The following is a 26,689-nucleotide window of genomic DNA, read 5'->3' as shown; positions in this document are numbered from 1 at the left end:
GACCCTGGGAACCACTGGTCTACTTTCTATTTCTATGGATTTGCCTGTCCTGGACGTTTCATATAAATGGGCTCATACAACATGTGGCCTTTGGTCTCTGTCTTCTTTCATTCAGCATAATGTTTTCAGAGTTCATCCACATTGTAGCATGAATCAGTAACATTCCATTCTGTAGATAGACCACATTCTGTTCATCCATTCATCAGCTGATGGAAATTTGGGTTGTTTCCACCTTTTGGCTATTGTGAATAGGGTTGCTGTGAACGTGTGTGTCCAAGTATCTGTTTGAATCCCTGTCTTTAAGTCTTTTGGGTCCATACCTAGGAGTGGAATTGCTGGGTCTATAGGTACTCTTTTTCGCCTTCTGTCTTTCACTCAGCACACAGATTCTGAGATTGTTCCATGTTGTTCCATGCTGTTGTGACGTTTGTATTGTGTCCCTTCTCACAGCTGAGTCATGTTCCATTGTATGGTGGTTTATTCGTCCATTCACTGGTTTGTGTACGTTCAGGTTGTTGCTAGTCTGGGACTTTTAGAAACAATGCCATTAAGAACATTCATGTAGGGACTTCCCTGGTGGTGCAGTGGTTAAGAATCCGCCTGCCAATGCAGGGGACACGGGTTCGATCCCTGGTCCAGGAAGATCCCAGGTGCCGCAGACCAACTGAGCCCGTGCACCGTAACTACTGAGCCTGCGCTCTAGAGCCCGTGAGCCACAACTACTGAAGCCCGCGCGCCTAGAGCCCGTGCTCCACAACAAGAGAAGCCGCCACAATGAGAAGCCCGCGCACCGCAACAAAGAGTAGCCCCCTCTCACCGCAACTAGAGAAAGCCCGCGTGCAGCAACAAAGACCCAACACAGCCATAAATTAATTAATTATAGAAAAAAAGAACATTCATGTACAATCTCTGTATGAACATCTGCTTCATTTCTCTTAAGTCCTAGGAGTGACTCCTAGGAGGGGGTCACATGCTAGGTATATAATTAACTTTTAAAGAAACTGCCGGAGTGTTTCCAGAGTAGATGAGCCCCACCGTTTCATAGAATTTTTCTGCAGGATACTGTGGCTTTTTGAAAAAAGACACTTATCAACGTTCACATCCATTTATCTGCTAATTCTACATGAGCGAACTGATCCCAAGGAAGTGCTCAGACTTGGACACGAAGATGTGCGTCCAAGGACTCAGAAATCATGTTTCAAAGCGTATTTCATGGCACGGAGAAATGTTCATCTGTACCAACATACCACATTAAGAGCAATTCAGGTTTTATTAAAACATGTAACATCTATTAAACTGGAAGGAAATATACCAAAGTTACTTAATAATTTGGAGGAAAGTTTAGAAAATTAAATACTCCCATCTCCCCCAACCTTCCTACCTGTTGCCACTACCTACCTACCTGTTTGTAGCAGCTTCATAATGTCTGGTTTTGTTCAGCCTCACCCATCCCCCACCCTCCTAACACTGCTGTGGGACTCAGTTTCCCAGAACCCAGATCATCTCAGCCTCTGAGTCATGCTTCTGTCCAGGGCAGAGGTCTGCATACTGTTTCTACAAAAGACTGGAAAATAAGTACGTTCAACTTTCCAGGTCTTAAGGTTACTAATCTGTGTTGTGACTATTCACTTATGCTGATATAACGAAGACAGCTGTGGACAGTATGTACATGAATGGGCAGAGCTTCGTTGTGAACTCCTCTTCATCCCTCAGAACCCCTCTTAGATGTTACCATTCCCCTAAAGCCTTCTCTGGCTCTTGGGAACAGTAACTTCTCACGCTCATGGTTGATGTTCTCTCACATTTGTTTGCATATTAGCTTCTCCCGCTGGGCTTTGAGCCAAGGTCTCGTTCATCTTTTTATCTTCAGTCACGCTTGGGTGGCACACAGTGGGCCCCCACGTGACCCACACTGCCTTTCTGCCTTTTGCACCAAGACACAAAATGAGCTGTTGCCAGGACTGGCTGCCTTTTCTCTCTTTCTCGAAATGTCTTTAGGAGCAAATGCATTTTGTCCAGGGAACCCTGTTGCATTGAGTCATCATGTCTCCCCAGTTTCCTCTGCCTGGGATGACTCCTTGGTCTTTCCTTGTTGCTCATGACCTTCACAGTCTTGGCGAGGACTGCCGGGCGTCCCACAGGATGCCCCCAATTTGGGGCTGATGTTCTTGTCATGATTGGAATGGGGTTGTGGGTTCTGGAAGCAAATGCACTCTGAGCAGTTCTCTCGAGCGAGTTTTTGGGGGCCCTCCCTGAGTTCATCCTCCTCAGTGGGGTTTCAGGTACCCGGGGGTTTCAAGGTCCCTGAGTTTCGGAGCAGGTTCAGTCTTGCTCATCCCAACCTTCCTCTCGCAACCTTCCTCATGTGTTTTGGGGACATAACCAAGGCCCATGGGGCCGCGTCTTCATCCACTTAGGGATCTGCCAGGGGAGGTTTTGTCAAGAGAGGCGAGTCCAGGAAGGGCTGAGCTCTGAGATGGTTGTGGCCATTGGACTTGAGGGTTGAGAGGCTGGTGGGGAGGGACGGGGCCTGGGACGGAGCAGACTCCAGGGGAAGGGTTTGATCTTGGCAGGAGGGGCCTGGCAATGTCGCTCTGCAGGAGCTACAGACCTTAGGTGAGTGTCACGTTTAAGGACAGATAAGGCTCTTCGGCCCTTCTGGCTTTTCAAGAGAGCCCACGGAGTCAGGCCATGGGCCTGAGGCTGTCTCTGTCCAGAGGTGAATGTCAGTGTCCCCCCACCCCCACCTCCGCCCTTCTGATTTTGCCACCCTCTTCCCTTCCAGCTCCAGGACGCGCGCCCCGAGCCCGGGAGGCATGCTGAGGCCAGGCCGCCGGCAGGATGAGTGTGAAAGAGGCGGGCAGCTCCGGCCACCGGGGGCAGGCGGCCTACCACCTGCACATCTACCCGCAGCTGGCCACCAGCGAGAGCCAGACCCCGTGCCAGGCCTCGTGCCGCGTGACAGCCACCAAGGACAGCACCACATCCGACGTCATCCAGGACGCCATCGCCAGCCTGCAGCTGGACGGCAGCAAGCGCTACGTGCTGGTGGAGGTCAAGGAGACGGGCGGGGAGGAGTGGGTGCTGGATGCCAACGACTCGCCTGTACACCGTGTGCTGCTGTGGCCACGGCGGGCGCAGGACGAGCACCCCCAGGAGGACGGCTACTACTTCCTGCTGCAGGAGCGCAACGCAGACGGGACCATCAAGTACGTGCACATGCAGCTCGTGTCCCAGGCCACGGCCACCCGGCGCCTGGTGGAGCGTGGCCTCCTGCCTCGGCCGCAGGCGGACTTTGATGACCTGTGCAACCTCCCTGAACTGACCGAGGAGAACCTCCTGAAGAACCTCAAACACCGCTTCCTGCAGCAGAAGATCTACACGTATGCCGGGAGCATCCTCGTGGCCGTCAACCCCTTCAAGTTCCTCCCCATCTACAACCCCAAGTACGTGAAGATGTACGAGAACCAGCAGCTGGGCAAGCTGGAGCCACACGTGTTCGCGCTGGCCGACGTCGCCTACTACGCCATGCTCCGGAAGCACGTCAACCAGTGCATCGTCATCTCAGGCGAGAGCGGCTCCGGCAAGACGCAGAGCACCAACTTCCTGATCCACTGCCTCACCGCCCTGAGCCAGAAGGGCTACGCCAGCGGCGTCGAGAGGACCATCCTCGGTGCTGGTCCGGTGCTGGAGGTGAGCGGGACTGCTCGGCGGAGGGGCCTTCACGCCTGGGTTTGGTTCTCGTTCAGATGACGGCCATGGAGGAAACAGTTATACTCACGTTTTCCAGAAACAGGAGGCTTGGCATTCCATGCAGGGCCACACAGGGAGGCACCAGGGCTCAGCAGGAGGCAGCAGGAGCCAGGGGAGGGTGTAGGCAGGAGTCTGTCGTGGTTTTCACGGGAAGGGTCCGGTGAGGCAGGGTAAGCAGGCTTAGGGTGCCTAGTTTGAATAATTTCAGAGTTTGGGAGCATAAAGGCTGCCCTGGTTGTCTGGTACTTGGCCCTGCGGTAATCAGGGCAGGGAGAGAGTAGCCCTGAGTGTGAGAACGTGATAATGGTGGGGGGCGGTGTAGGCTCTGAAATGGTTGGTTTGTATTCGGAAGGCGTGTTGGTAGGAGAGTCCTTTGCTTTCTCTAGGACTCGGCCAGCCCTGGCGGGGGCAGTCCCTCCAGGGTCAGCCAGACCCCAGGTGTCAAAACATCAGAATAGAGAAAATAACAAGGCCTGATCAATGCCTTGATGTCCTCTTAACGTACTCCCAACGTCTGGAGGGGTGGCAGTCTGCACTCCGGGTCCCAGAAAGAAAAGGATGGCGTGTCCAAACTGAATAGTTCACTGTGGGGTGTTTCTGGCAGGGAGTGGGACCGTGGGGTAGAAGGAAGCCAGCAAGGTGAGTTCAGACCTGGGGGCTGGGGACGGGCTAGAGGAGGGGCTGCTTGGCAGTGCCTAAGAGTCAGCGGGGGAGGAAATGCCCCAGCTTCCTGCGCCCTCTCCAGTGTTCCCATTGGCCAGACCCCACAGGAGTCACGCATGTGTCACTGTGGGTGAGCCTTCTGGACATGGGGGCAGTGGAAGTGATCGCAGTGATCACTCACTCTCAGGGTCTTAGGACAAGATGCGTCCACGTCTCAGAACTAACTTAACGGTCGTCACCTGGTGAGGGCCAGGGCCGCGTATGGGCCCGGGGTGTGCGCCTCTGGGTTTGGGGTCTAAGACTCTGCTTGCTTTCTTTCTGCTTTTAATAAGATTTTGCAGTGATTAAATGATTTTAAGTATGTAACTTAAATAGTTAAATTTTATTAAATATAATGGCATAAATCACTCTATTTCTTTGAGCAGTTTTAGGTTTATAGAAATACTGAACAGACAGTACAGAGAGTTCCCGTATTCTCCTGCCACTTCTGCTCTTCCCCCTGTCATTAACATGTTGTATTTGTTAACAATTGGTGAGGGCTCCCCTGGTGGCGCAGTGGTTGAGAGTCCGCCTGCCAGTGCAGGGAACACGTGTTCGTGCCCCGGTCCGGGAAGATCCCACGTGCCGTGGAGCGGCTGGGCCTGCGCGCCATGGCCACTGAGCCTGCGCGTCCGGAGCCTGTGCTCCGTGACGGCAGAGGCCACAACAGTGAGAGGCCCGCGTACCGCAATAAAAAAAAAAAAAAGGCATGTTATTTCTTGAAACAGGTTTTTAAAAACAAAAACAAAAACAATTGGTGAGCCAGTATTGACACATCATTATTAACTGAAGTCCACAGTGTACATTAGGATTCACTCAGTGTTGCACCTGCTACGGGTTTGGACAAATGCACAATATCACGTATCCACCCTGAGTATCACACAGAATGGTTCCACTGCCCTGAAAATCCCCTGTGTTCTGCCTGTTCATCCCCTTCCCTCCCTCCAGCTCCTGGAAACCACTGATCCTTTTACTGTTTCCATAGTTTTGCCTTTTCCAGGATGCTGGATGGCTGGAATCATACCGTCTGTAGTCTTTTCAGACCGGCTTCTTTCACTTAGTACTAAATACTAGTACTAAGGTTCCTCTGCGTCTTTTCTTGGCTCAAGACCTCATATCTTCATGTTGCTGAGTAACACCTGCTGGATGTGCTGCAGTCTGTCCATCCGCAGGACCCCAGACCCTCTGTCCGAGGAGTGGGCTCGGGGTGGGGTGGGAGCAGGGGTAGGTTCAGGGGTCCCACCCTCCCTGAAGCATTGACCTCCAGCTTCTTACTGAAATTCACTGAAATCCCATCTGGGCTGTGCCGGCTGAATACACTTCAGTTCCTCTTCCTCTCTGACGATCTCTGAGATCATGAGCAAGAAATGAGCTGGGGCTGTACAGCCTGGCCCCGTGCCAGCACGCACGGCCTATATCTGTCTTCTCCTATACATGTAATGTAAAGATTCATTGTCATTTTTTGCGCAAGCATTTCAAACACTACCTAGTGATCCGGCCGCAGAACGGACGCTTTTCTCTTCAGTGCTGTGTACCCTGCATGCGTTCCCTCCTCTAATCATCCATTCATTCTGCAAATATTCCGCCTGCAGGCACCGTTCTTGGCACTGGCTATGCAGTGGCCAAAATCGACACGGAGGCCTGCCCACAGGGAGCTGCCGCCTGGTGACAAGGAGGCAGGCAGCAAGAGAAACAGCGGCCTCGCTTGTGAGCTAAGAGCTGATAAGAACAGTGGGCGGGCTCGCAGAAGAAGGGGTAAGGGGGCAGGAGGCGAGAAGGTGATGCCGAGCGGGGCCCGGAAGTGGGTGGGGTGAGCAATGCGGCGTCTGGGAGGGGGACACGGCCAGTGCACAAAGCCGGGAGGCTGGACCGTGCCTGGCGTGTTGAAGAAAGTCAGGGGCCCTGGGGGGCACGGGAAGGAGCCAGAGTGAGGTGAGCAAGGGGCAGAGCAGGAGGCGATGGGGACATGGAGGTGACAGCAGATCATTCAGGGCCTTGCAGGATCATGGGGTGGGCACTGTGTGATATGGGAGCTACGGAGGGTGTCCCAGGTTCAATCTGGCTCCATCCCAGCTCTGGAACTCAGCTGCCGTGAAACCACCAATGGCCCCACTGTCCTCCCAGCAATGGCTGGGGCCCGTAACAGGTGCTCTATGACGGGATAAAACAATGCAGGCACTGAGTGACTTTAGAAATCGGAGACAGGAACGAGAGGACGGACCCAGCATTTACCGAGTGGGGCATTTTGCCAAGTGGGCCCTTCATCCCTCACAGAACCGGGCACGCGGGTGGGTGTGACAAGGTTTGATGAAGATGCCGAGCCCCAAGGTTTCAGTGCAACACAGCGAGGAGGCAGGTTTGGCCCCGCGGTGCAGCTTCCTTTTCTAGCTGAGGACCATCCAGGGCACCGGGATGAGGTTCCTGGCTCTGCCCTAACAAAGTACCACAGACTGGGTGGCGGCAAAAGAGGGATTTACTCTCTCTCAGTTCTGGAGGCCTGAAGTCTGAAGTCTAGGTGTGGGCCGGGCCACACTCCCTCCGAAGGCTCTAGGGGCAGATGCTCTCTTGCCTCTTCCCACTTCTGGGGGCTCCAGGCGGGCGCTCCTTGGCTTGTGTCGCTCCAATCCCAGCCTCTGTCATCATATTGCCTTCTCTTCCTGTAAAGACGCCAGTCATCATTGGTTTTAGCGGCCGCCCCAATCCAGGATGACCTCATCCTAACTAATTACGTCAGCAAAGACCCATTTCCACATCAGGCCACGTTCACAGGTTCCAGCGTCAGGTCAATATAGACGAACCTTTTGCGGGGGGGACACAAGTCAGCCCGCAGCAGTCCCCCGCCGAGTGACAGCTGGACGTGTCTTGTATCTTCTTCCCCAAGGGCCGCCACTGGTGATCCTGGGGGCCCATCCGTCCTCCTGCTGGCCTCCATGCTCCTCCCCTGCCGTTGCCCCGAAGGATTCTGGCACATTCTACGAGGGCCGTTAGTCACCTCCGTGGCGGGTGTCTGCACCTCGTGAGTCAGATGCCTCTGACCTTGCCCGGCTGCCTCCCTCGAGCCTCAGCAGTGTGAGCCGGCAAGGCCAAATTTCCCCAGGGGTTAGGAGCTGCTGGAGGGCGGTGCCCATGCCAGCTTCCAAAACAGGCTTGAGCCAGATCCACGTCACAGCCATAAATGTGCTTCCTGAGGCGACCATTTGGAAAAGGGAGAAGGTTGTTTTAGTTTAGAGCCAGGCTTTGCAGCCAGAGCACCACTGACGTCTGGGGCCGGGTCAGTCTCTGGGCTGGGGGCCATCACGTACGCTGTGGGCCTCCACCAACCCGATGCCAGTAGCATCCCCTCCCCCCAGTGGCAACAACCGAAAAATGTCCCCAGACATCACCAAGTGTCCCCTGGGAGTAGAATCTCCCCTGGGTGAGAACAGCTGCCTTAGTCACAGCTTGTAATCCCACAAGACCCAGTCACCGTTTCTTTCAAGTGTTGATGGTTTAGAAATTGTCCGTAAGTAAGTCCCAAGCATTCTGAGCTCACTTGAGAGTTACTTTCTAACAACAGGAATAATTAGCTACCGTGCCTTTGGGCCCACTGTGTGTCAGGCTTTGGGTGCCACAGTCTTCATCCATCATCTCTCTGAGGACTCACAACAGCTCTGCTCATTTTAAAGACGAGAAAACAGAGCCCCAGAGAGGTGTGCTGGTGTGCAAATGTCCTGGGGCTGCCATCACAGAGTACTGTCAATGGGAGAGGGTGGAGGTGGAGGGCTTAAAACAGCAGGAGTTTATTCCCTCACAGTTCTGGGGGCCGGAAGTCTGAAATCAAGGTGTAGGCAGGGCTGGCTCCTTCTGGAGGCTCCGACGGAGAATCCATCCCGTGTCCCTCTCCTGGTTTCTGGTGGCTGCCAGCAACCCTTTGGCATTCCTTGGCTTGTGGCCTCATCACTCCAGGCTCTGTCTCTGTGTCCATATGGCCTTCTCCCCATCTGCCTCTGTATCTCGAATCTCCTTTCTCTTACAAGAACACCGTCATTGGATTTAGGGCCTACCCCAAATCCAAGATGATCTCACCTCAAGATCCTTACTTTAATTCCATCTGCAAAGACCCTATTTCCAAAGAAGGTCCCACTCACAGGTTCCAGAGATCAGGACTTGGACATATCTTTTTGAGGGACACAAGTCGACCCAGTACAGTGTGGGTACCCCAGGCGACACTGCAGGCAGCCACAGCCAGACCACCGTTAGAACCCAGCCTGAGCCTAAGTTCACGGTACCCCTCTGCGCCTTCGTAAAAGATTTCCTCTCTCAGCTCGGCTGGGGCCGCAGGAAACCTATCGGGACTTTTTCTCAGCTCCCTGAAAGGAGAAGTTGAGTTGTTTTGAGGTTTGGGTGTCGCCGGGCGCCCCCCCAGGCAGGGGTTGCAAACTTGCTGTGCAATTCTGACCAGAAAACAGGAAGGCGGCACTGTGGAAAGCCGGTTCCAATCAGCTGATCTGCCCGCCCACTGCAGTTAACTGTTACTGTCACTGTTTCACACGGTGTCACTCGGCCACCCTGCAGCCTGCCCCCTGAACCGCCCCCAGAAACGCGACATTTGTGCAGGAGTGTTGCCTTAGGTCAGAAATACTGAAGGTGCAGAAGGCAGGCTCACCAGGGCAGCGCAGTCTGGGGTCCGTTACCCGTGCCGGGCGCCCTCTGAGAACCTGGCGACATTGTGATGCAGCTGCCCCGGCATCAGCCACCGGGCTGGCCACAAGGCCCGCCCAGGACGTGCCCCTCTGCCTCGGCATCAGGGCTGAGGGTGGAGGATGCTTAGGCCAGTGTTCTCTCTGTCCTTCCTGAACTGTAACACACGCCACTGACATTTGCCAACGCGCACAGGGTTTTAATTTCGAAAGCAGAAATGAAACGAGGATCCTTGCTGGCCGGGCCATTTTCCCAAGCGGCCAGAGGCCGAGGTTTCGGGACCTCCATGTAGCTGCTGTGGCCTGGCCCACGCAGAGAGAGAAGGCTGGGAGATAGTGGCCCCCCCAAGCTGCCTGGCATACCCATAGGAGGCTGGCGACCAGGACAGCAAGGCGTGGGACCGAGGGTGTCCTGGAGCTCTCTGCTGCCCCTGACCCACCTCGGGGGCCCTGAAGGAGCCTGTCCTGGGACTGGGATGTGTGCCGGCCTTGGTCCTGAGCACCAGTCCCCACTGAGGGCCCCACAGACCCAGTGTCACATGACCCCAGGCTCGCCCAGTCTCCGCCCACCCCTCAGGCCACTGGGTCTGTTCCCACTACCCTCTGTCAGCACTGGCCGGCCTACCCGAGCAGGTCACCCTGAACCAACATGCCATCATTCACCTTGACCTTTACCCGCAGGGACATCTACCCAGAACATGTCTTTCCCTCCCACAGGATGAGGATGGGCCAGTCTCTGCCCGTCACTGGGGACACACGGGCAAAGCCACTCAACCGGTGTGACACAAGGTTCCAGAACCAGGGGTGTGCCTCTGCAGTTAGGTTTTCTGTTTAAGAGCTTTGTTGAGGTATAATTCACCCATTTCGAATGAACAATTCAGTATTTTTTAGCAGATCCACAGTGTTGTGCAACCTTCACCTCTATCTAGTTCCAGAACGTTTTCATCACCCTCAAAAGGAGACCCCATTAGCAGTCGTTCCCCGTCGCCCCTCCCCCTGCCCCTGACAACCACTGGTCTTCTTTCTGCCTCTGTGGGTTTGCCTGTTCTGGACATTTCATGGGATCACACAAGATGTGGCCTTTTGTGTCTGGCTCCTGGCACTCAGCTTGGTTTTTCTCCAGGTTTATGCACACTGTAGCGTGTGTCAATGCTTCATTCCTTCTTCTGGCTAATAGTCCACTGTATGGATAAGACCACATTTTTTTTTACCTCTCACCAGTTTTCTCAGGATTTCAATCCTTTGTATCGCTGACTCTGCAGTTGAGTTTTCTCCTCAGTCCTGACCCCCTCCCTGCCCCAGCCAGGCCAGCGTCCCCCCCATCAGTGTCCCCCTCTGTCAACAACGGGAGGGTGGAGGGTGTGGGGCGGAAGTGGAGGTGATCCCACTGGAGACTCTTGAGCTGAGCCGGGGAGGAGAGCGGAGCCCTGGCCAGCAGCCTGCTCCAGGTGTGCGGGGGGCCCCCCGGGCGTGCCGAGGGCTGGCCGGGGGCGGGCAGACACACCTAGGTTCGTCCATCTGTGTCATCCATCTACATGGGGCTGTCACACCTGCGAAGAGGCTGGTGGCCAGGAGGGGGCTGGCATTCGGGAGCGGTGAGAAGGGAATGTGTGGCGCAAGCCACTCAAAGCCTCAGAAAGCAGAGCGGGCTCCCCGAGCCGAGGTATCAGATCAGAGCAGACAGAGTCCAGGGGGGAGAAGGAGGCGGGCTCAGAGCTGGCTGCACAGCGCTGTCGGGATCTGCTCCCCGGACGCTTGCGAGGACTGCGGTCTGGGGTGCTTCATCCAAGGAATGCGCCGGCAGCACAAAGACCCCCTTGACCCCAGCCTTGTCAGGCCTTAGAGGTTGTCCAGTCACGCAGGAGCAAGCGGCGAGCTGGGGCACCTCCCAGCCTTGCTCATTAGCTACGGGAGGAGGTAAGTTTGCCGGGAGGAGTGAATGTTGAGAAAAGGGCATGGGGCCACGGACAGGCCTCTGGGGACCATTCTGGGGGCATGGGCCCCGGCAGGGAGGAGGCTCTGGATCGGGTCAGAAGGAGGCAAGTTACGGATGTCGCACCCCTACCCCCACGCCGAACCCACAAAGGGGGCCGGGGCATTTACAGCAAGAGGGGTATCTGGGCTGGGAACCTTTATCTGGGGCTTGTCTGTCCGTCTCCAGGGTCCTAGGGCCCCAGGGGCCCAGATTGTGTCTGCTTTGCGTTTTGGGGTGTTTCTCTGGTCTGTTGATGGGAAAGTTGGGCGTCAGCAGGCAGCTGGGTGGGGAGGCAGTGGGATTAGGCTCGGGAGATCTGAGGCAGCAGCCTGGGGTGCTCCAGGGAGAGACGTGCCAGCCAGACATCCCCCAACCCCCAGCCAGTGGTCAAGGCTCGGCTGGACCTGGGCTGTTCTCGAGGCCGGGTGGCTGGAAGGTCGGCACTGTGAACATCAGAGTCAACAATCTATGCAGGGGTAGGAGGGGAGTGAGAGCCAGGCCAGGGTGGGCTCCCGGGAGAATGAGCGTTAGAGGGAGACAGGCGAGGATGGAGGAGAGGATGCCGTGGGGCCTGAAGGCGGATCACTGAGAGCCTTGGAGGGCTGTCCCACCAGGGCAGCTGCAGGGAGGGAGGAATCGAATTTCCGGCTGCTTCTGTGCCCCAAGTGGCTTCCCCAGGATGTTTGGGGAAGTCGTTGGGGGGCCCTGGTTTGGCAGAGCAGCCCGAGGGCGGGCAAGAGCTGAGGCTGGAATCCAGGGTAGGAGGGGGACAGCAGGAGGGCCGATCCCACGGAGGATGACAGGGTGAATGAGGCCTCGTGTGGGGTCAGCTTCAGGCCTTGCAGACAGAAACACAGAGGGGCCAAGGCTGTGCTTCCACGCTGCTGACACCTGGGGCCAGATCCTTCTCTGGGGTGGAGACCATCCCGTGCACTGTGGGGTGTTAAGCAACATCCCTGGCCTCCACCCACCAGATGCCAGGAGCACCCCCTCTCTCAGTCAGAACAATTATAAATGTCCCCAGGCATCGCCAAGTGTCCCCTGAGGGTCAGAATCACCCCAGTCGAGAAGAATTTTGAGGCCGACTGCAGGCCAAGAATGATTTCAGTGTTACAGGTGTCCTGTACCCAAATAGGTTCAAATTTGGGGGTTAACATCATGCTGTTGTACTTCCACGTCAACCCATCTGTGCTCAGTTCTGTCTCACCAGCTTGACAAGGGGTGGGTGGCGGGTGGGGACGCAGTTTCTGGCTGGCGATCTGCTTCATTTCCGGGAGCGGGTGGCTGGCGCTTTTTCCTGCCCCGTGGCCAGCCACGGCCAGGAGAACGGCCACTGCCCACCCACCACCAGAAACCTCACGTCTTTCTCACCACCAACAAAGTATGCTTGGATGCAAGGGTCAGGTTTTCCATCCAAGTCTGGTCTTCCAAGCACACTTGGGGCGAAGTCTTCAAGTGTTATTCGAAAAGCTGCTCAAAAAAAAAAAAAAAGCAGTCACTCACGTGGTAACACCCAGAGCTGAGAAGTCACGCACTCCCTGCGGGTTTTCTCGCAGGCGAACGTCATGAAAGAGCTGTAGTGGATTTTGGGTGCAGTTCGTGCTGGTCCCTACGCACGGGAATTTTGTCATCCCCTCCACCCCGTCCTCCTGCGGGGTGACTTTCTGAACCTCACGCCAGGTGCTCACTGTGGTTCAGCTCTTCTTTAAGTGTCTCCCCAACAGGAAACAAACCAGGGCTGCCATGGTGGTTTCTGCTGCCGGGGAACATGCGTGGTGATCCACCCACTTGCGTAAAATCGTGACATTATTTTGTTAAAGCTTTTGGTTGCACCTTGGCGCCTTGCTTTGCTTTGTTCAGATAACGGTTGGTTTTTTTAGTATCTTTTCCCCTATTGGAAGTATAATTTCTTTTTGCGTGTACCGGGGATTGGCCCACTACAGCCCACAGGTTACATCTGCTTGGTTCTACGCATAAAGTTTTATTAATACTCAGCCACACCTGCTCATTTACATATTGTCTGTGGTGGCTCTCAAGGCAGAGTGGGGCAGTTGTGACAGAGACACTGTATGGCCCCCAGAGCCAAAAATATTGAACCCCTGGCCCATTACAGGAAAGGTTTGCCGACCCCTTGTACTTTGTGCACATGGAACATGCTAGAACATTCCAGTTACTTTCTCTGTGCCCACTTCTGTCTTCTGCTCTGCTCTCCCTTCCCAAACATAAGGAAACCAGGTTCCCACCCGCGTTCCAGATGGCTCCTGTCACCAGCTCAAATTTTCTGTGTTGGTCTGTGCCACATGTGTGTTCCTATATTCATAAATATACATCTATCTACAGGGGAGTCTGAAAGCGGTCTTGAGGGGTCAGAAAAGAGGGACTTGGATGTAGATGTCCCAGAAGTTCATCTCATAAGTTCACCTTTCAGCTCTCCCTCTCCTGCTCGAGCGCTCTTTGTTCCACAGGCAGCTGGGAGCGCTTGTGCAGCCAAGGTGTGTGAGCTCTGGCTGGGGGTAGTGGGACCTGTGTGTGGGCCCCTCCCAATCTCGCATATCCAGGAGGGGCCCTCGAAGGGTTTCCAGCCGCACCCTGGGCCCTAAGACCACCTGCATCCTGCCTGCAGGGCAACACGGTCTGCCGGGGCACAGTAGGACGAGGACACCAAGCAAGACCCCAATGCCTCCCGGACCCACCCTCCCCACCCCAACCCCTGGACCCTCCCTCCACAAGCTGCCAGGAGAGGCAGCGTGAACTCGCTGGGGCTGATGGGGCCAGGCCAGAGGTGCACACTCAGGGCCACAGCACCCCTGGAGGAAGCTACCGTCTGGGGTGCCAGATGTGTGCCCAGGAGGATGTGCTGGAGCTCACGGCAGAGGGATAATTCAGCCAGAGAGATGAACGTTAGGGCAGGCTTCTCGTAGCCTGGGGTTGGGGTGGCTGTGTTGCCAGCCCTGGTGCTTAGTACGTATTAGCAGGCATGGGTGTTCCCAGCTCACCACAAGGATGTTACAAGACGTGGAAAATGGTGGGAGCTGCTACAAGGCGCCACATGGATCGGAAGGAGGGAACGGGGGCAGAGTGACAGATAGCCCAGAGACTGGGCAGCTGAGAAGTAGGGCCACACCAGAGCAGGATGGGGGTACAGAAGGGTAAGAGGTTGTCTTTGGGGGTGTGGAGAGGATTGGGGTGCCCTACAGCCGTGAGTGCCTAGGCCTTTGATCAAGGGGACCCTGGAAGCGTTAGGGAGGGGACGGCTACCTGGAAGCCGTGGCCCACCGGCATTCTCTGCCCCTCCCGTGCCCTGCAGACCCGCGAGGCTGCCTTTCTGGCCTGCTGCCTAAAAGGGCAGAGCCTGACGCATTGCAGTAATCTAAGCCTATTTTAGACCAAAGTGGAAGTTATATTTTTGGGAACATTGCATCTAAGAGAAAAGTGAAATTATGGGTGTATTTTAAGCAACCAGAAAGGCTTCCTTGGAATTTGCAAAAAGAGTTGATTACAAGGCAAAGCATAGCTCCGGGCCCAGGACATCCCTGCCATGGCCACCGCCCTTTCAGAATATTCTGGGCACTTTGCTGCACCAGGGCTGGGTGGTGGGTGGGGATGTCCGGCCATCATCTATCAGGTACATCTGCCTCACTGTTTGGGGCAGGGATGCAGCCGGGCATCGAGTGACCACAGCGCCTGGCAGCCTATTTGTTTCCTAGCGATTATCCAGGATGGAGTGGCTTCAGGGCCCTGTCCCCAGCATCACTGGGGAGTTTCCCTCTGGAAGTTTCCTTCTGTGTCATTCAGCCACTGCTGGCCGCAGCCAGTTCCCAAGTCCAGGCCCAGCAAGACCTCAGTTACCTGAGGCCCAGAAGTGATCCGTCTTTTGGAAAGGCCGAGGGGTCAAGCCCAAGGCTCTCGGCCAACCGCCCAGCCACTGACCAGCCCTGCGACCCCAGCTCATGGCTGTAGACAGGCTCCTCCTGGGTGGAGGGGGAAATGGCCACCCGCTGGCAGTGGTCAGGCGCCCGGACCCAAAACCTTCCATGATGTGAGCTATCAGGATACGCTAGATGGTATCCTCACCCCTTTAATAGAGAGTAAGTCACAGCAACCTGTGAGTATTTACACACTTCCACTTAGCCCTTCCTGAGGGGCCAGGGATCTCCAGGGCAGCCAATTTTAAAAAAAAAATTTTTTTAATTGGAGTGTAGTTGATTTACAATGTCATGCCAATCTCTGCTGTGCAGCAGGGTGACTCAGTTATACACATACAGACGTTCTTTTTTTTCATATTCTTTTCCTTTATGGTTTATCACAGGATATTGAATATAGTTCCCTGTGCTCTACAGTAGGACCTTGTTGTTTATTCATCTTGTATATAATAGTTTACATCTGCTGATCCCAAACTCCCAGCCTCTCCCTCCCCCACCCCCCCCTCCCCCTTGGCAACCACAAGTCTGTTCTTTATGTCTGTGAGTCTGTTTCTGTTTTGTAGACAGGTTCATTTGTGCTATATTTTAGATTCCACATATAAGTGATATCATATGGTATTTCTCTTTCTCTTTCTGACTTACTTCACTTAGTATGATCATCTCTAGTTGCATCCATGTTGCTGCAAATGGCATTATTTTTTCTTTTTCATGGCTGAGTAGTATTCCATTGTATGTATGTACCACATCTTCTTTATCCATTCATCTGTCAATGGACATTTAGGTTGTTTCCAGGTTTTGGCTATTGTGAATAGTGCTGCTATGGACGTAGGGGTGCGTGTATCGTTTTGAATTACGCTCGGTTCTTAGCCAGGGGTGATTCTGCCATCAGGGGACATTTGGAAACGTCTGGAGATGTTTTTTTGGTTGGCCAAGGATGCTTTCAACATCCTACAGTGCACAGAACAGCCCCTCTGCAAAGGATGGTACGTCCCCAAGTGCCAGTAGTGCTGAGGCCGAGAAACCCACTCTAGTTTAGGGGCCTTTAGGATGTACAGTTGAAAATCAGGCCTGGGGCTCTGGACAGAGTCTGCAGGGAGCTGTGTGGATCCAGGAGCCACTGCAGGGACAGAGCTGCTTATTGGAGGTGTGAATATTGGTGAGACTGTGGGGAGGGGGAGAGAGAAGATTACAAGGACCTGAAGCCCCAGAGGGAACTTCTCCAGTTCTGCCAAAGTGCCTGGACCAGTTCTTTCCCCTCAGCATGTGACTGTGTCCCTCCCCTTGGAATTTACCACCTCCAGGTCCTCTGGGCCAAGAGCCATCTCTGCCAGGAAGCCCGACTCAGCAGTGCATGTGCTGTGTGACCTACAGCAAGTTGACCTCTCTGCTCTGCCTGCTGATCTCTCCTGCCCCAGGGCCTTTACACATGCTGCACCCGCCTGCGTCATCATCTAAAGGCCACCCCGAAGCCTCCTGGGAGAGGCAGAGGAGAGCTCCAGAAGGTCACGAGGCCAGCAGAGTCCTAGCACAGAACCAGCACAGTGTGGCTCCCTGCCCCACGCCCTGAGGCTCTGAGGGGCCCTTTGGTGTTCAGGGCCCATTTGTTTCCTGCAGGAGCTAGTCTAGCTTAGCAGCCCCAGATTTCAGCTATAACAGAGCAGGGAGTGAGTGCGCCCTGGGATGAGGCCCTGGCAATGCTGAGGTTGGGGGGACACCTCATGGGGATCCAGCCCTCCTGAGCATGGGCAGCCTTCTGCACCCGTTCCAGAGCTGCCCCATAAAGAAGATGGGAGGTGCCAAGGAGAGGCCCCCCCACAAGAGAAACGAAGGCTGGGGCAGGCCTGTGACGGAGGGTCGGAGGGAGGATCGCATCCACCTGAAAAAGAGGTGACTGGAAGCCCTTTACGCCAGAGCACTGGGGACATCAAAGGGCCTTTGGACCCAGTGATCCTCCTGGACTCAGGTCAGCACCAGCCGTGGCTTCCCCAGACCCAAGGAAGATGGAGTAACCCACCAAGGCAGGCCTGGCCATTGCTCCTACTGTCCCTTTTCAAAGAGTGGATACAATGGAGATCACTCAGCCATGAAGAAGCGTGAAACACTGACACATGCTACAACGTGGATGAACCTCGAAAACGTTACACTGAGTGAAAGAAGCCAGACACAAAAGCCCACATAGTTATGATCCCATCTACATGAAGTGTCCGGAACAGGCAAATCCAAGGAGACAGAAAGCAGATGAGTGGTTGCCAGGGGCTGGAGGAGGGGGGATGGGGAGTGGCTGCTCTCGGGGACAGCGTTTCCTTTTGGAGTGATGAAATGTTCTGGAAATTGATAGAGGTGACAGTTGCACAACATAGCGAACATGTCAAATGCCACTGAATCGTACGTTAAAATGGTGAATATTATGTTATATGAATTTTAGCACAATTCAAACAGAAATGCAGAGCGGGCTGTACATATCTGGAACGCTCCCTGTCAGGTCCCACGACATCCACCCCTCGGATTCCTTCCCATCTATCTTGCAGTGGGCAGACAGGAGCCCAGCCATTCTAGAGCCCGTCCTATCAGCTCTGGCCTCTAGGGTGGCCCCAGGGGTACCTGAGCTCCATCTCCCAGGGCCTCACCCCAGCCCCTGATCCAGCAGCAGGATGTGGGACTGGCTTGAAGTCAGACCTGAGCCCCGTCCCTACGGAACAGGCCCTCTTAGGTGGAATTTCTCAAGCAAGTGTGGGAAGAATGTTTCCTCCAGCCACTTGTCTTGAACATCACCGGTTCTACCCATGAATATTCGAAGTGGGACATTCATTATGCTAATTGGCAAAACCCTCCCCCAAGGTTGAGTGACAATAAAATTGGCCAGAGCGGGTTTGCAGTGGCTGCTCCCGTGGAGTGTATCCTGGATCAGGCAGTTTAAGCTTAAGCCCTGACGTGGTAGTTTATACCAGGGATCTGCAAACTGTTTCTGTAAAAGGCCACATTAATTAGCATTTCCAGATTTTAGTGCCAAGCGGTCTCTGTCACTACTTAGCTCACAGCTACTCACTCTGCATCGCAGAGCAAAAGCAATACATAAACAAACGGGTGGGGTCGTTTGCCAGTAAAACTTTATTTGCAAAAAACAGGCAGTGGGAGAGAAGCATCAAAGATACCCACACTGAAGGACATCTTACAATATACTCAACCTGTCCTCCTTAAAACTGTCAAGATCTCAAAAAACGAGTCCGAGAAACCTGGCGTGGATCCGTCAAGGAGATGTGAGGACCGAATGTAACGTGGGATCCTGGGACAGAAAAGGGACATTAGGCGGGGAAATGAGGACGTCCGAATGAAATGCTAACTTAGTTTAAGAATAATATGTCAGTCAATATTGGTTCATTTGTTCGTTGTGACAAACGCGCCACCATAATATTAACAGTAGGGGAAACTGAGTGTGGGGTGCTTGGGAGTTCTCTGTAATATTCTTAGAAGTTTCTTGTAAATCTAAAACTGTGCTAAAATTTAAAAGTTATTAAAGAAAAGAAAGGTATCAAGCCAGATTTGGCCTGTGGGGCATAGTCTGTGGACCCCCCTCCCCACCCCCCCCACCCCCACCACCCCGGCCAACACAGACACACACACACACACACTTAGACAAAATCCCACCACATCCATGAGATGCAAATCTCAGGTAAGGTCCTGGCAAACTGAACTTTGACCCCACGCACCTCTGCCCTCTCCTACTTCTCCATTTCGGTCGGCTGAGCCATCACCACTGGTCTTTGGTGCTTTCCTCTATCACCTGCATACTCGCTATCACCATATCCTATTGTCTCTTCCTCTGAAATATTTCCTGCCACTGCCTGGGCTCCAGCTGGTGGCCCCGCTGGTGTGTACAGGTGACAGTGTCCAGCAGCCGGGGTGGTGTCCACGGTACTGGCTTCCCAGCCGGGCCTACATCAGAACAAAGCACAACCTCTTGTCAGGACTGGGGCCAAACCACTGAACCCAGTTTCCTAGATAATCCCTTGCTTCTCAGGACTATGAGGAATCACAGCTGAGAGGTGGCTCTGGGCAATGATTTTTCTTCCTGCGCCTGTTCCTTCATCATCACGGGGGCCTGATTTCTTCTCCCTCTCCCCTCCGCCTTACAGTGCCTGGCTGAACAAGGCTACCGAGTGGCAGTCAGGATGTGAATTGGACCCATCTGGGGTTGGGGTACTGGTGGGGAGTGGCTGATCTCGGTGAAACCCTGGAATATGAAAGTTTCCTGTCTCTTGGGGCTAAGCGTGAGGAAAGCTGTCTAATTAAACTAAGTACACTGAGCATGAAGCTCTTTGCTCTGTCCCACTGTAGACTATCAAGACCCCTACTCCAGGTGTTCAAGAAAGAGGGAGGGGCGTAAGTAGACATCCTCTTGCTTTATTTCTCCCTAGGGATACTTCGTTCTCATAATAAACCCTAGGGCAATAGTTCTCACCCTTCCAGGAATCAGAATGGCCTCAGGCTCTGCTTTAGGAATTTTGACTCCTTAGCCTTTCCAGAAATTCTGCAAGTCTGGGTTGAGGCCCAAGTCTGTCTCTTTTGTATGTTTTTGTTGTTGTTGTTTTTGCGGTACGTGGGCCTCTCACTGCTGCGGCCTCTCCCGTTGCGGAGCACAGGCTCCGGATGCGCAGGCTCAGCGGCCATGGCTCACGGGCCCAGCCGCTCCGCGGCATGTGGGATCTTCCCAGACCGGGGCACGAACCCGCATCCCCTGCATCGGCAGGCGGACTCTCAACCACTGCACCACCAGGGAAGCCCCCAAGTCTGTATCTTTAACAAATCCCCACAGCTCATACTTGGATTCTCAACCTTTTCTCTCTCTCACCGTACGTACCAGAGCACCAAGGTAGTGGTGACTCATGGTGGGGGGCGGGGGAATCTTGACAATTCTGACTCTCCTTCCCCACTGTTGTAATCAGGGGAGCCCCAGGATGACAGGTTTGCTCACCCCAGGTATGGAGGGTGGACCCAAGGGGAGCCTGGGGCCCCAAGGGGCATCCCTCTCCCCAAGAGTTTGGAGAGAGGCTACAGCACCTGTAGGGAGGGTGGAGGGAGCTCTGGAGACCACAGACTGTCCCTCCAGCCCACCCCTGGAGGCTCAGCTTTCCTCACGTATGCCAATGCTTAGTTCTGCTGCATGGAAAGTATCAGAAGTCCTTGCTGTTCTCATCAGCAGCACCATGCATGCAGTTTGGGATTTGTGTAGGGAAACAAACATCATCCTAAAATGAAACCTTCCATAATGAGCCGCCACTTACGGAACAAGCCCTCCACTCACACTCCCCACTTGGCTCAGCCTAAGTATGGCTCCTTCCAGTCCGCCAGGCCTAGTGGGTCCTCTCTCCCAGATGCATCCCACCACACAAATGCAAACCAAATCAGTTGCAAAGTGAGGTTGAAAAAGCTTGCAAAAGGTGCGTGATTTCAGGAAGTCATCAAAAGTGACCTGGAGAATTGCTCTGACGTATAGTTACTCAGCCACACTCACAAGCAGCAGATGGGGAAGAGAGCTAGTGATGGAAGCCTGAATTTCAGAAGGGAATGAGTCCATCGTGTTGCTAAATCTAAACAGGTTCATTCTGCCTAAACGGAGAGAATTTTCAGCTTGACTCACAAAGCAAAGTTCAACTCCATGCTTTATGAACAAGACACAACTAAACCAAAGTAGTTCAGGAAGCTAAAAGTAAAGGGACAGGCACAGATGTATCAGGCAGATAGAAACAGGGTAGAACACAGCTGCAATTGTGATGTGTAAAAGGTAGAGGTCAGGCCTCTGAATGTCGCATGATGAAGAAGATTCATCATAATGCTAAAATCCTCAATTTACTCTCAAGGTATAATAGTTGTCAACATCTATGCATCATACAACACAGCAGCTGCTTTTACAAAGCAGAAATTATAAAAGATACTGGGAGAAATAGTTACAAACACATAACATAAGGCTCATTGAGTGGACCGCAAATAAGCAGGGATGTAAGATGCCCAAACCATACATTTAGGCAGATCTTGTGGCCGTGTTGCAAACCCTTCACTCCAATATGAGAATAAGTCTTAAGTATTCATGGAATATTCACAAAACTCATTCCTATATCAGGTCACAGAGAAAGCATCTAGAATTTCCAAAATGGGAACTATTAGTCAGTGCTCTTAACAATGCAATAAAACTAGAAATTAATTTTTTAAAGCCCTTCCATATGGAAAAAAAATTTTTTTAAGAAAAACTAGCCTTCTGTTAAGTCTTGGATGAAGGGGAAGTTAAAAACCAAAATTGTGGATTTTCTGGAAATCAGTGACCAAAACTGTGTATTATCAGAATCCATGAGATGTGTTTAAAGCAGTAATGAGAGGATAATTCATAGCCGTAAACACGTTATATCCATAAATATGAGCAAATGAAAGTAAGCGAATTAATTTCCCAACTCTAAAACCTGAGAAAAAGAACCAAGTAAACCCCAAAGAGAATGACTTGGGTATCAAATGGATAATATGAGCCCTCAGGGATCTTGATGAATCCCTCAAATATTTTTGGTACAGTAAGAACCAAGCAAGACCCTCCCCCATCAAAGCTTAATTTGTTCTTTATTCTTTCTGTGATCTACACGTGGTTTCATTTATAACCTAAACCAAAATTCAGTGAAGTATGAGATACAATAACTTGTTTCATACTGGACTTCTTTTTTCTTTTTTTTTTCTAAGATTCGATCACCCCACCTCCCTGCCACTCACTCCATGGCACAGTTTACCATGAAACTTCAGCCCCTGGTAGGAATCTGTCCATTTCAAAGGGCCTTGTTCTGACCCCAGGAGCCCTTGTTTTCAGCGTTTCTGTCCATCTGTGGCTGACAGTCAGTGCCCTTCCGGATAAGAGTAACAGAGCCTGTTACAAACTGGGGGCACGGAGATGGGGTGAGTCTTATGTCCTGTCAGCACTCGGCTCTCTCTACGTGCCTCCATCCGCCCGTCTGTCTGTCCATCCAGCCTGCCAGGTGTCCCAAGCCCCGTGGGCAACAGGAAGAGAACAGAACCCAGGCTAAGGCTGGATGTCAGCCAGGCCCTGGAAAGTTTCCACTTCCTCATCTGTGATTTGGGGAGCCATGAGGTTGGGGGTGATTCCTCCACTTCCTGCCCGGCATCCACAGGCCCACGGAGCCTGCAGCTATCGCCTACATGGGTTGGCAGGGGGTCGGGGGTCCCATCTTCCTCCCCACAGCCACCGCCTCTCACCACCATCATCGCCACCCCCTTCCCACCGTCATACTTGTCCTCACCCTCCCTGGATCCACCTCCCTCCATCTGTTCTCTGCACAGCAGCTCTGTGGAAATCACATCGGCCGTGCTTCTCCCTTCCCCACCTCCCACCCCCTCCACTCCCAGCCCCCAGGGAGCTTTTCTGTCTCTCCACACAGCCCCTCTGAGCCTGTGACTCCACTGGCCCATTTTGTCCTCCATGCTTCCTGGTCCTGCTTCTCTGTGTCCCTACAGTGCTTTGGGGGGAGACCAGTCAGCCCAGGCAACGCTCACACCCTGTCATGCTCACCTTGCATGTCTGAGTGTTGGAGTCTTCTCCCGGCCCCAGCACTGCCCTGGCCCCCTTTGGGAGAAGGGGACGTTTAACCGAGAGCCTCTAGAACAGTGGCTGGCACACCTACCCTGTAAAGGACCCAAGGGTCAGTATTGTCAGCTCTGCTGGACCAGTCTTCACCACCACGACTCAACTCTGCCATAGTCCAAAAGCAGACACAGACCGTCCGTAAACAGACACGGCTGTGCGCCAGCAGACCTTTATTCATGGTGGCTGCACGTTGAATTTCATATCACGTTCATGTGTTGTGACATATTCTTTTGATTTTTTTTTCAAGCGTTTAAAAATGTGACAACCATTCTTAGCTCACAGACCACACAGAAACAGGTGGCTGGCCGTAATTTGCTGACCCCGGTAGAGGTCAATGTCTAAGCCCGCCACCCACCCCACATTCCCCCCATCCTGGGCATCACGTAGGTGTCCTCCCCATGGCCGCGTCCATTCACGTACGGGTCGTCTGTGGCTGCTTCACGCTCCCACAGCAGAGTTGAGTTGTTGCAGCAGAGCCCCAAATATGTATTAGCTGGCCCTTCATGGAACAAGTTGGCCCACCCCTGGTTCACACAGATGGCCCCGTTTCATCCTCAAACAACCTGAGAAGACAGGGGTTTACCCCTTCGTTTTACAGGAGAGGAACTTGAAACTCAAGAGCAGTGAACTAATTTGTCCGAATCCCCTGCCGATGCAGAGCTGTTCTCCTGGGCTTCTCACCAGGAAGTAGCCCTCCACCCCGCACACACCTGGGGTTTATTTTCCTGGCATTTCCACACAGGAGAGCCCCAGCCTGACTGGATGCCCCTGGGGATGTTTGCTCAGCAGACACAGCAGAGCAGATCTCCAGGGCACCTCGGGCCGTGGAACGCCTCCCAGCTCTCCTCCTGCGGGTCCGGCAGTCGCCTGTGTCCCCAAATGGACACGATCTGGGCATGGGCTGAGCGCCGTTTCACGTAGAAAGGTACGCCTGGAACTTGGAGAGCACTTGGGAAAATAAAATAGCCCGAGTTCCAGCGGTGGGGCTGCCGTGCCAGGGCTGGTTCCCAGTCACCCTCGGGTGTTGCCTTTCTGCACCCACACCCAGGGCTGGAACAAGAGGGCTCCTGCAGGCCGGTGAGCGGGAGACAGTCTCCCTTTCAGCCCCATTTTTAGGCTTCACAGTGGCCTAATATTTGCTAGTGCTCTCTTACCATTCGCAGCCTCTCCTGGCAACAGTGGTCACTCCTCTCTGGCCTTGACTGGACACAAGAGATTCGGAAGTCCTGTATGGCATGGCTTGTGGTCCCGGGGTGGGGAACAGAGGCTCCGCCCAGATGTGGCATCGCAGGGGGAGGGGCAGTGTCAAGGTCATGAGAGGCAGTGGGCAGCCTCCAGGGTGTCGGGAGGTGGTGACATCTGAGCCATGGCCAAGGTGGACGTGGAGGGGGTGTCCCTGTCGGAGCACCACCAGGGAGGGGGCTCTCTGAGGCTAGAACGGTGCCAGACACAACGACAGCCGACCAATACGTTGTTGTCAAGTGAACGAATGAAACCACACGTACAAAAGCACCACACCCTTGGGAAGGGAGGTCCCTGCGGCTCGATCAGGAAAACAGAAGGCCAACCCCACAACCAAGACGAAACCACCGCAGCAAGTGAGGACGGCTGCAGGTGTATCTGAGGGCAAAGGAGTTATCCCAGTTCAGGCCAACTCCGCCTGGCTGGAAGGACCACCACTGTGCAAGGTGAGGCTGAGGGACTTCTCTCCAGGGAAACCCCTTCTCTGGGGTCAACTGTCAACACAGGAGATAGCAAGCACGTTTGCCTTGGTGAGCTCATTCAGTGGGGCTTTTCAGTTTTGAAATCGGAAAGCAAAACACTGTTTCCCTAATGCAGTCCATCTCAAGGCTTGTCCGGTTTTCATATGGGATGCACAAGAGACCAGGTGTGAACTCAAGGCTCGGGAATCCACCTGCCGGGCTGCCGGGGCAGACAGACGCCCCGAAAAGTCTCAGGCCTGCTCACCTGGCTCCCAGCTCTGAGAACCAGCCTGGACCAGGGACTGAGCGGCTACGGGCATGGTGTGGGTTGGGGGTCGGGGCAGACTTCGGGGAGGTCAGTTGACCTCTCTGTGCCTCAGTTTCCTCATCGGAAATGAGGAAGGCAGGTCTGTCCCTTAGAGGAATTCGAGCAAAGGAAAGAGTCACAAGCCCACAGCACTCCTGGCGTGGGGCTGGTGTACACCACAGGTCATTCTTTGATGTTGTGTCACCGTTCTTCCTAAAATACCTACTGCGCATTCCAACAGAGAGAAGAGCCATCCTGTTTAGATAGAAAATGTACAGTCTGGAAATTTCTGGCTATGTAGGCTGCTCAACCCTGGATGTCTTTTTTTTTGGGCGGGGGTCTGTTGGGTCTTAGTTGCAGCACGCAGAATCTTTCGTTGTGGTGCACAGACAGGCTCTTCGCTTCATTGAGGTGCACGGGCTTCTCTCTAGTTCTGGCGCGCGGGCTTAGTTGCCCCGCGGCACGTGGGATCTTAGTTCCCCGACCAGGGATTGAACTGGTGTCGCCTGCATTGGAAGACAGATTCTTAACCACTGGACCACCAGGGAAGTCCCCAACCCTGGACGTCTTTGATTTAAAAAAGCTTTTTTAGTCTCCCCAAAGGAGAACCTCAAAGGCAGAGGCAGTTAGAAGACAGCCAGACATCCCCTGGCTCTTGGCATCCTTGTCAGGGTGGGGGGGGCCACCTGGAGGGGGCACATGATCTGAGGAAGTCGGGGTACGGCTGCTTCGTTCATTTTACCTAGAAACCGTGCTTGGGGATGGGGTTGAATTAATGGGTCATCTCTTTATGGTTTTTTCCTTTCGTTAGGTAAACTTTTAGCATGGTTCTATCTTTTTTTCCAAGTGTACAGCTTATGTTAGAAACATGTCTTTTATATTATAAAAGGGAAAAAAAGCATTTCAAAGAAAGTAGAGGCCTTTCTCGAACAGCATTTTGCCAGAGCCGTGGATCGTCTGACGTGATGGGAAGACAGCATGAGCATGTGGCCACGCCTGCGCCAGTGCCAGATCATATCGCATCACTGCTGGCACCCAGGTCCCGCTTCACCCCTTCCATCCATCCCCAGCCCCACATGATCCACCGGGCACACCAGCCACCCTTGTGCTTGGAGGCAGTGCACGGCCCCGGGAACAGCTACACAATAGCTCCCCTGGCTTCGGGTGCCAGGCCAGCATTTCCTCCTCCTCTAAGGGACGTATAATAGCACCAACCGGATATTTTTAGATCAGCTTTGAAAAGTCGCAGTGTGTTGAGACCGCATACCAGACGCATGAGGTCACTAGGCCCCCGCGCTGGTAATCGCAGAACCAGAGAGATGGTGGGCCCTCACATCCCGAAGACATTCCCTCTTATCCCCAGGACGCCAGGCCTGGTTGTTTCCTTAGAAATCGCCACAGAGACTTGTCCCGAGTTCAGAAGGGACCACTATGGCTCTTCCGGATGCAAATGTGCATTTCTGGGCTGTCTCTGCGGAGGCCCTGAACACAGGCACTGCAGGGACTTAGGACTTGCCCCTGGAGGGAGCCCACTCGGTGTCGGGCACCCCTCTGCCATCTGTTTCAAGTTAGGACATGCAGGACTTGGCATGCTCGCTCGTGGGAGCTCATTTTACCACAAAGCAGGTCTGTCCTCAGCTCAGACACCACCCTGCAGGGTCTGGAAGGAAAGGAGACAGATCTGCTGTCTGCTTTTCTCAGAGCTGTGGCTTTACCCCATGGGCTTTACCCCTTTAAAAGCTGAACTTAGAGGGAACAGGAGGTTAAACCTGGAAAGACAGTTTTCTTCGCCAGGGAGCCCATCAACGCCTGCAGTGCGCGTGGGGACCCTCGTGACAGGAGGGAGCCCCAGACGACCCGACCCTGCAAACCCCTTTTACCTCCATCTGTACACAGCAGTGCTTCTCAACTCGGGCAATTCAGCTGTCTCTGGGGATGTTCTGCGTTGTCCCAGATGCTACCGGCATCTGGTGGGTGGAGACCCTACAGTGCACAGAACAACGGCCCCACC

General features: G+C 53.7%; 1 protein-coding gene and 1 long non-coding RNA gene across 5 annotated transcripts in view; one reads left to right on the top strand and one right to left on the bottom strand.

Annotated features, from left to right (window-relative positions):
- Positions 1-26,689, top strand: part of MYO9B (myosin IXB) — an 89,024-nt gene that overhangs the window by 14,572 nt on the left and 47,763 nt on the right. For all 4 annotated transcript variants that reach the window (XM_060008097.1, XM_060008096.1, XM_060008098.1 and 1 more), the window contains exon 2: positions 2,786-3,693. In XM_060008097.1, coding sequence (XP_059864080.1) covers positions 2,842-3,693 — 852 coding nt within the window. In that variant the 5' untranslated portion in view covers positions 2,786-2,841. The remainder of the gene's footprint in view (positions 1-2,785; positions 3,694-26,689) is intronic.
- On the bottom strand, positions 17,853-22,664 carry LOC132421863 (uncharacterized). Its single transcript, XR_009518783.1, has 3 exons — positions 22,594-22,664; positions 18,740-18,965; positions 17,853-18,315 (listed from the first exon to the last, which is right to left on the bottom strand). It is a non-coding gene; the product is annotated as an uncharacterized lncRNA (long non-coding RNA).

This window comes from Delphinus delphis, chromosome 3, assembly GCF_949987515.2.
Source record: "Delphinus delphis chromosome 3, mDelDel1.2, whole genome shotgun sequence".
NCBI lineage: Eukaryota > Metazoa > Chordata > Mammalia > Artiodactyla > Delphinidae > Delphinus > Delphinus delphis.
This window is presented reverse-complemented; position numbering and strand designations above follow the sequence as displayed.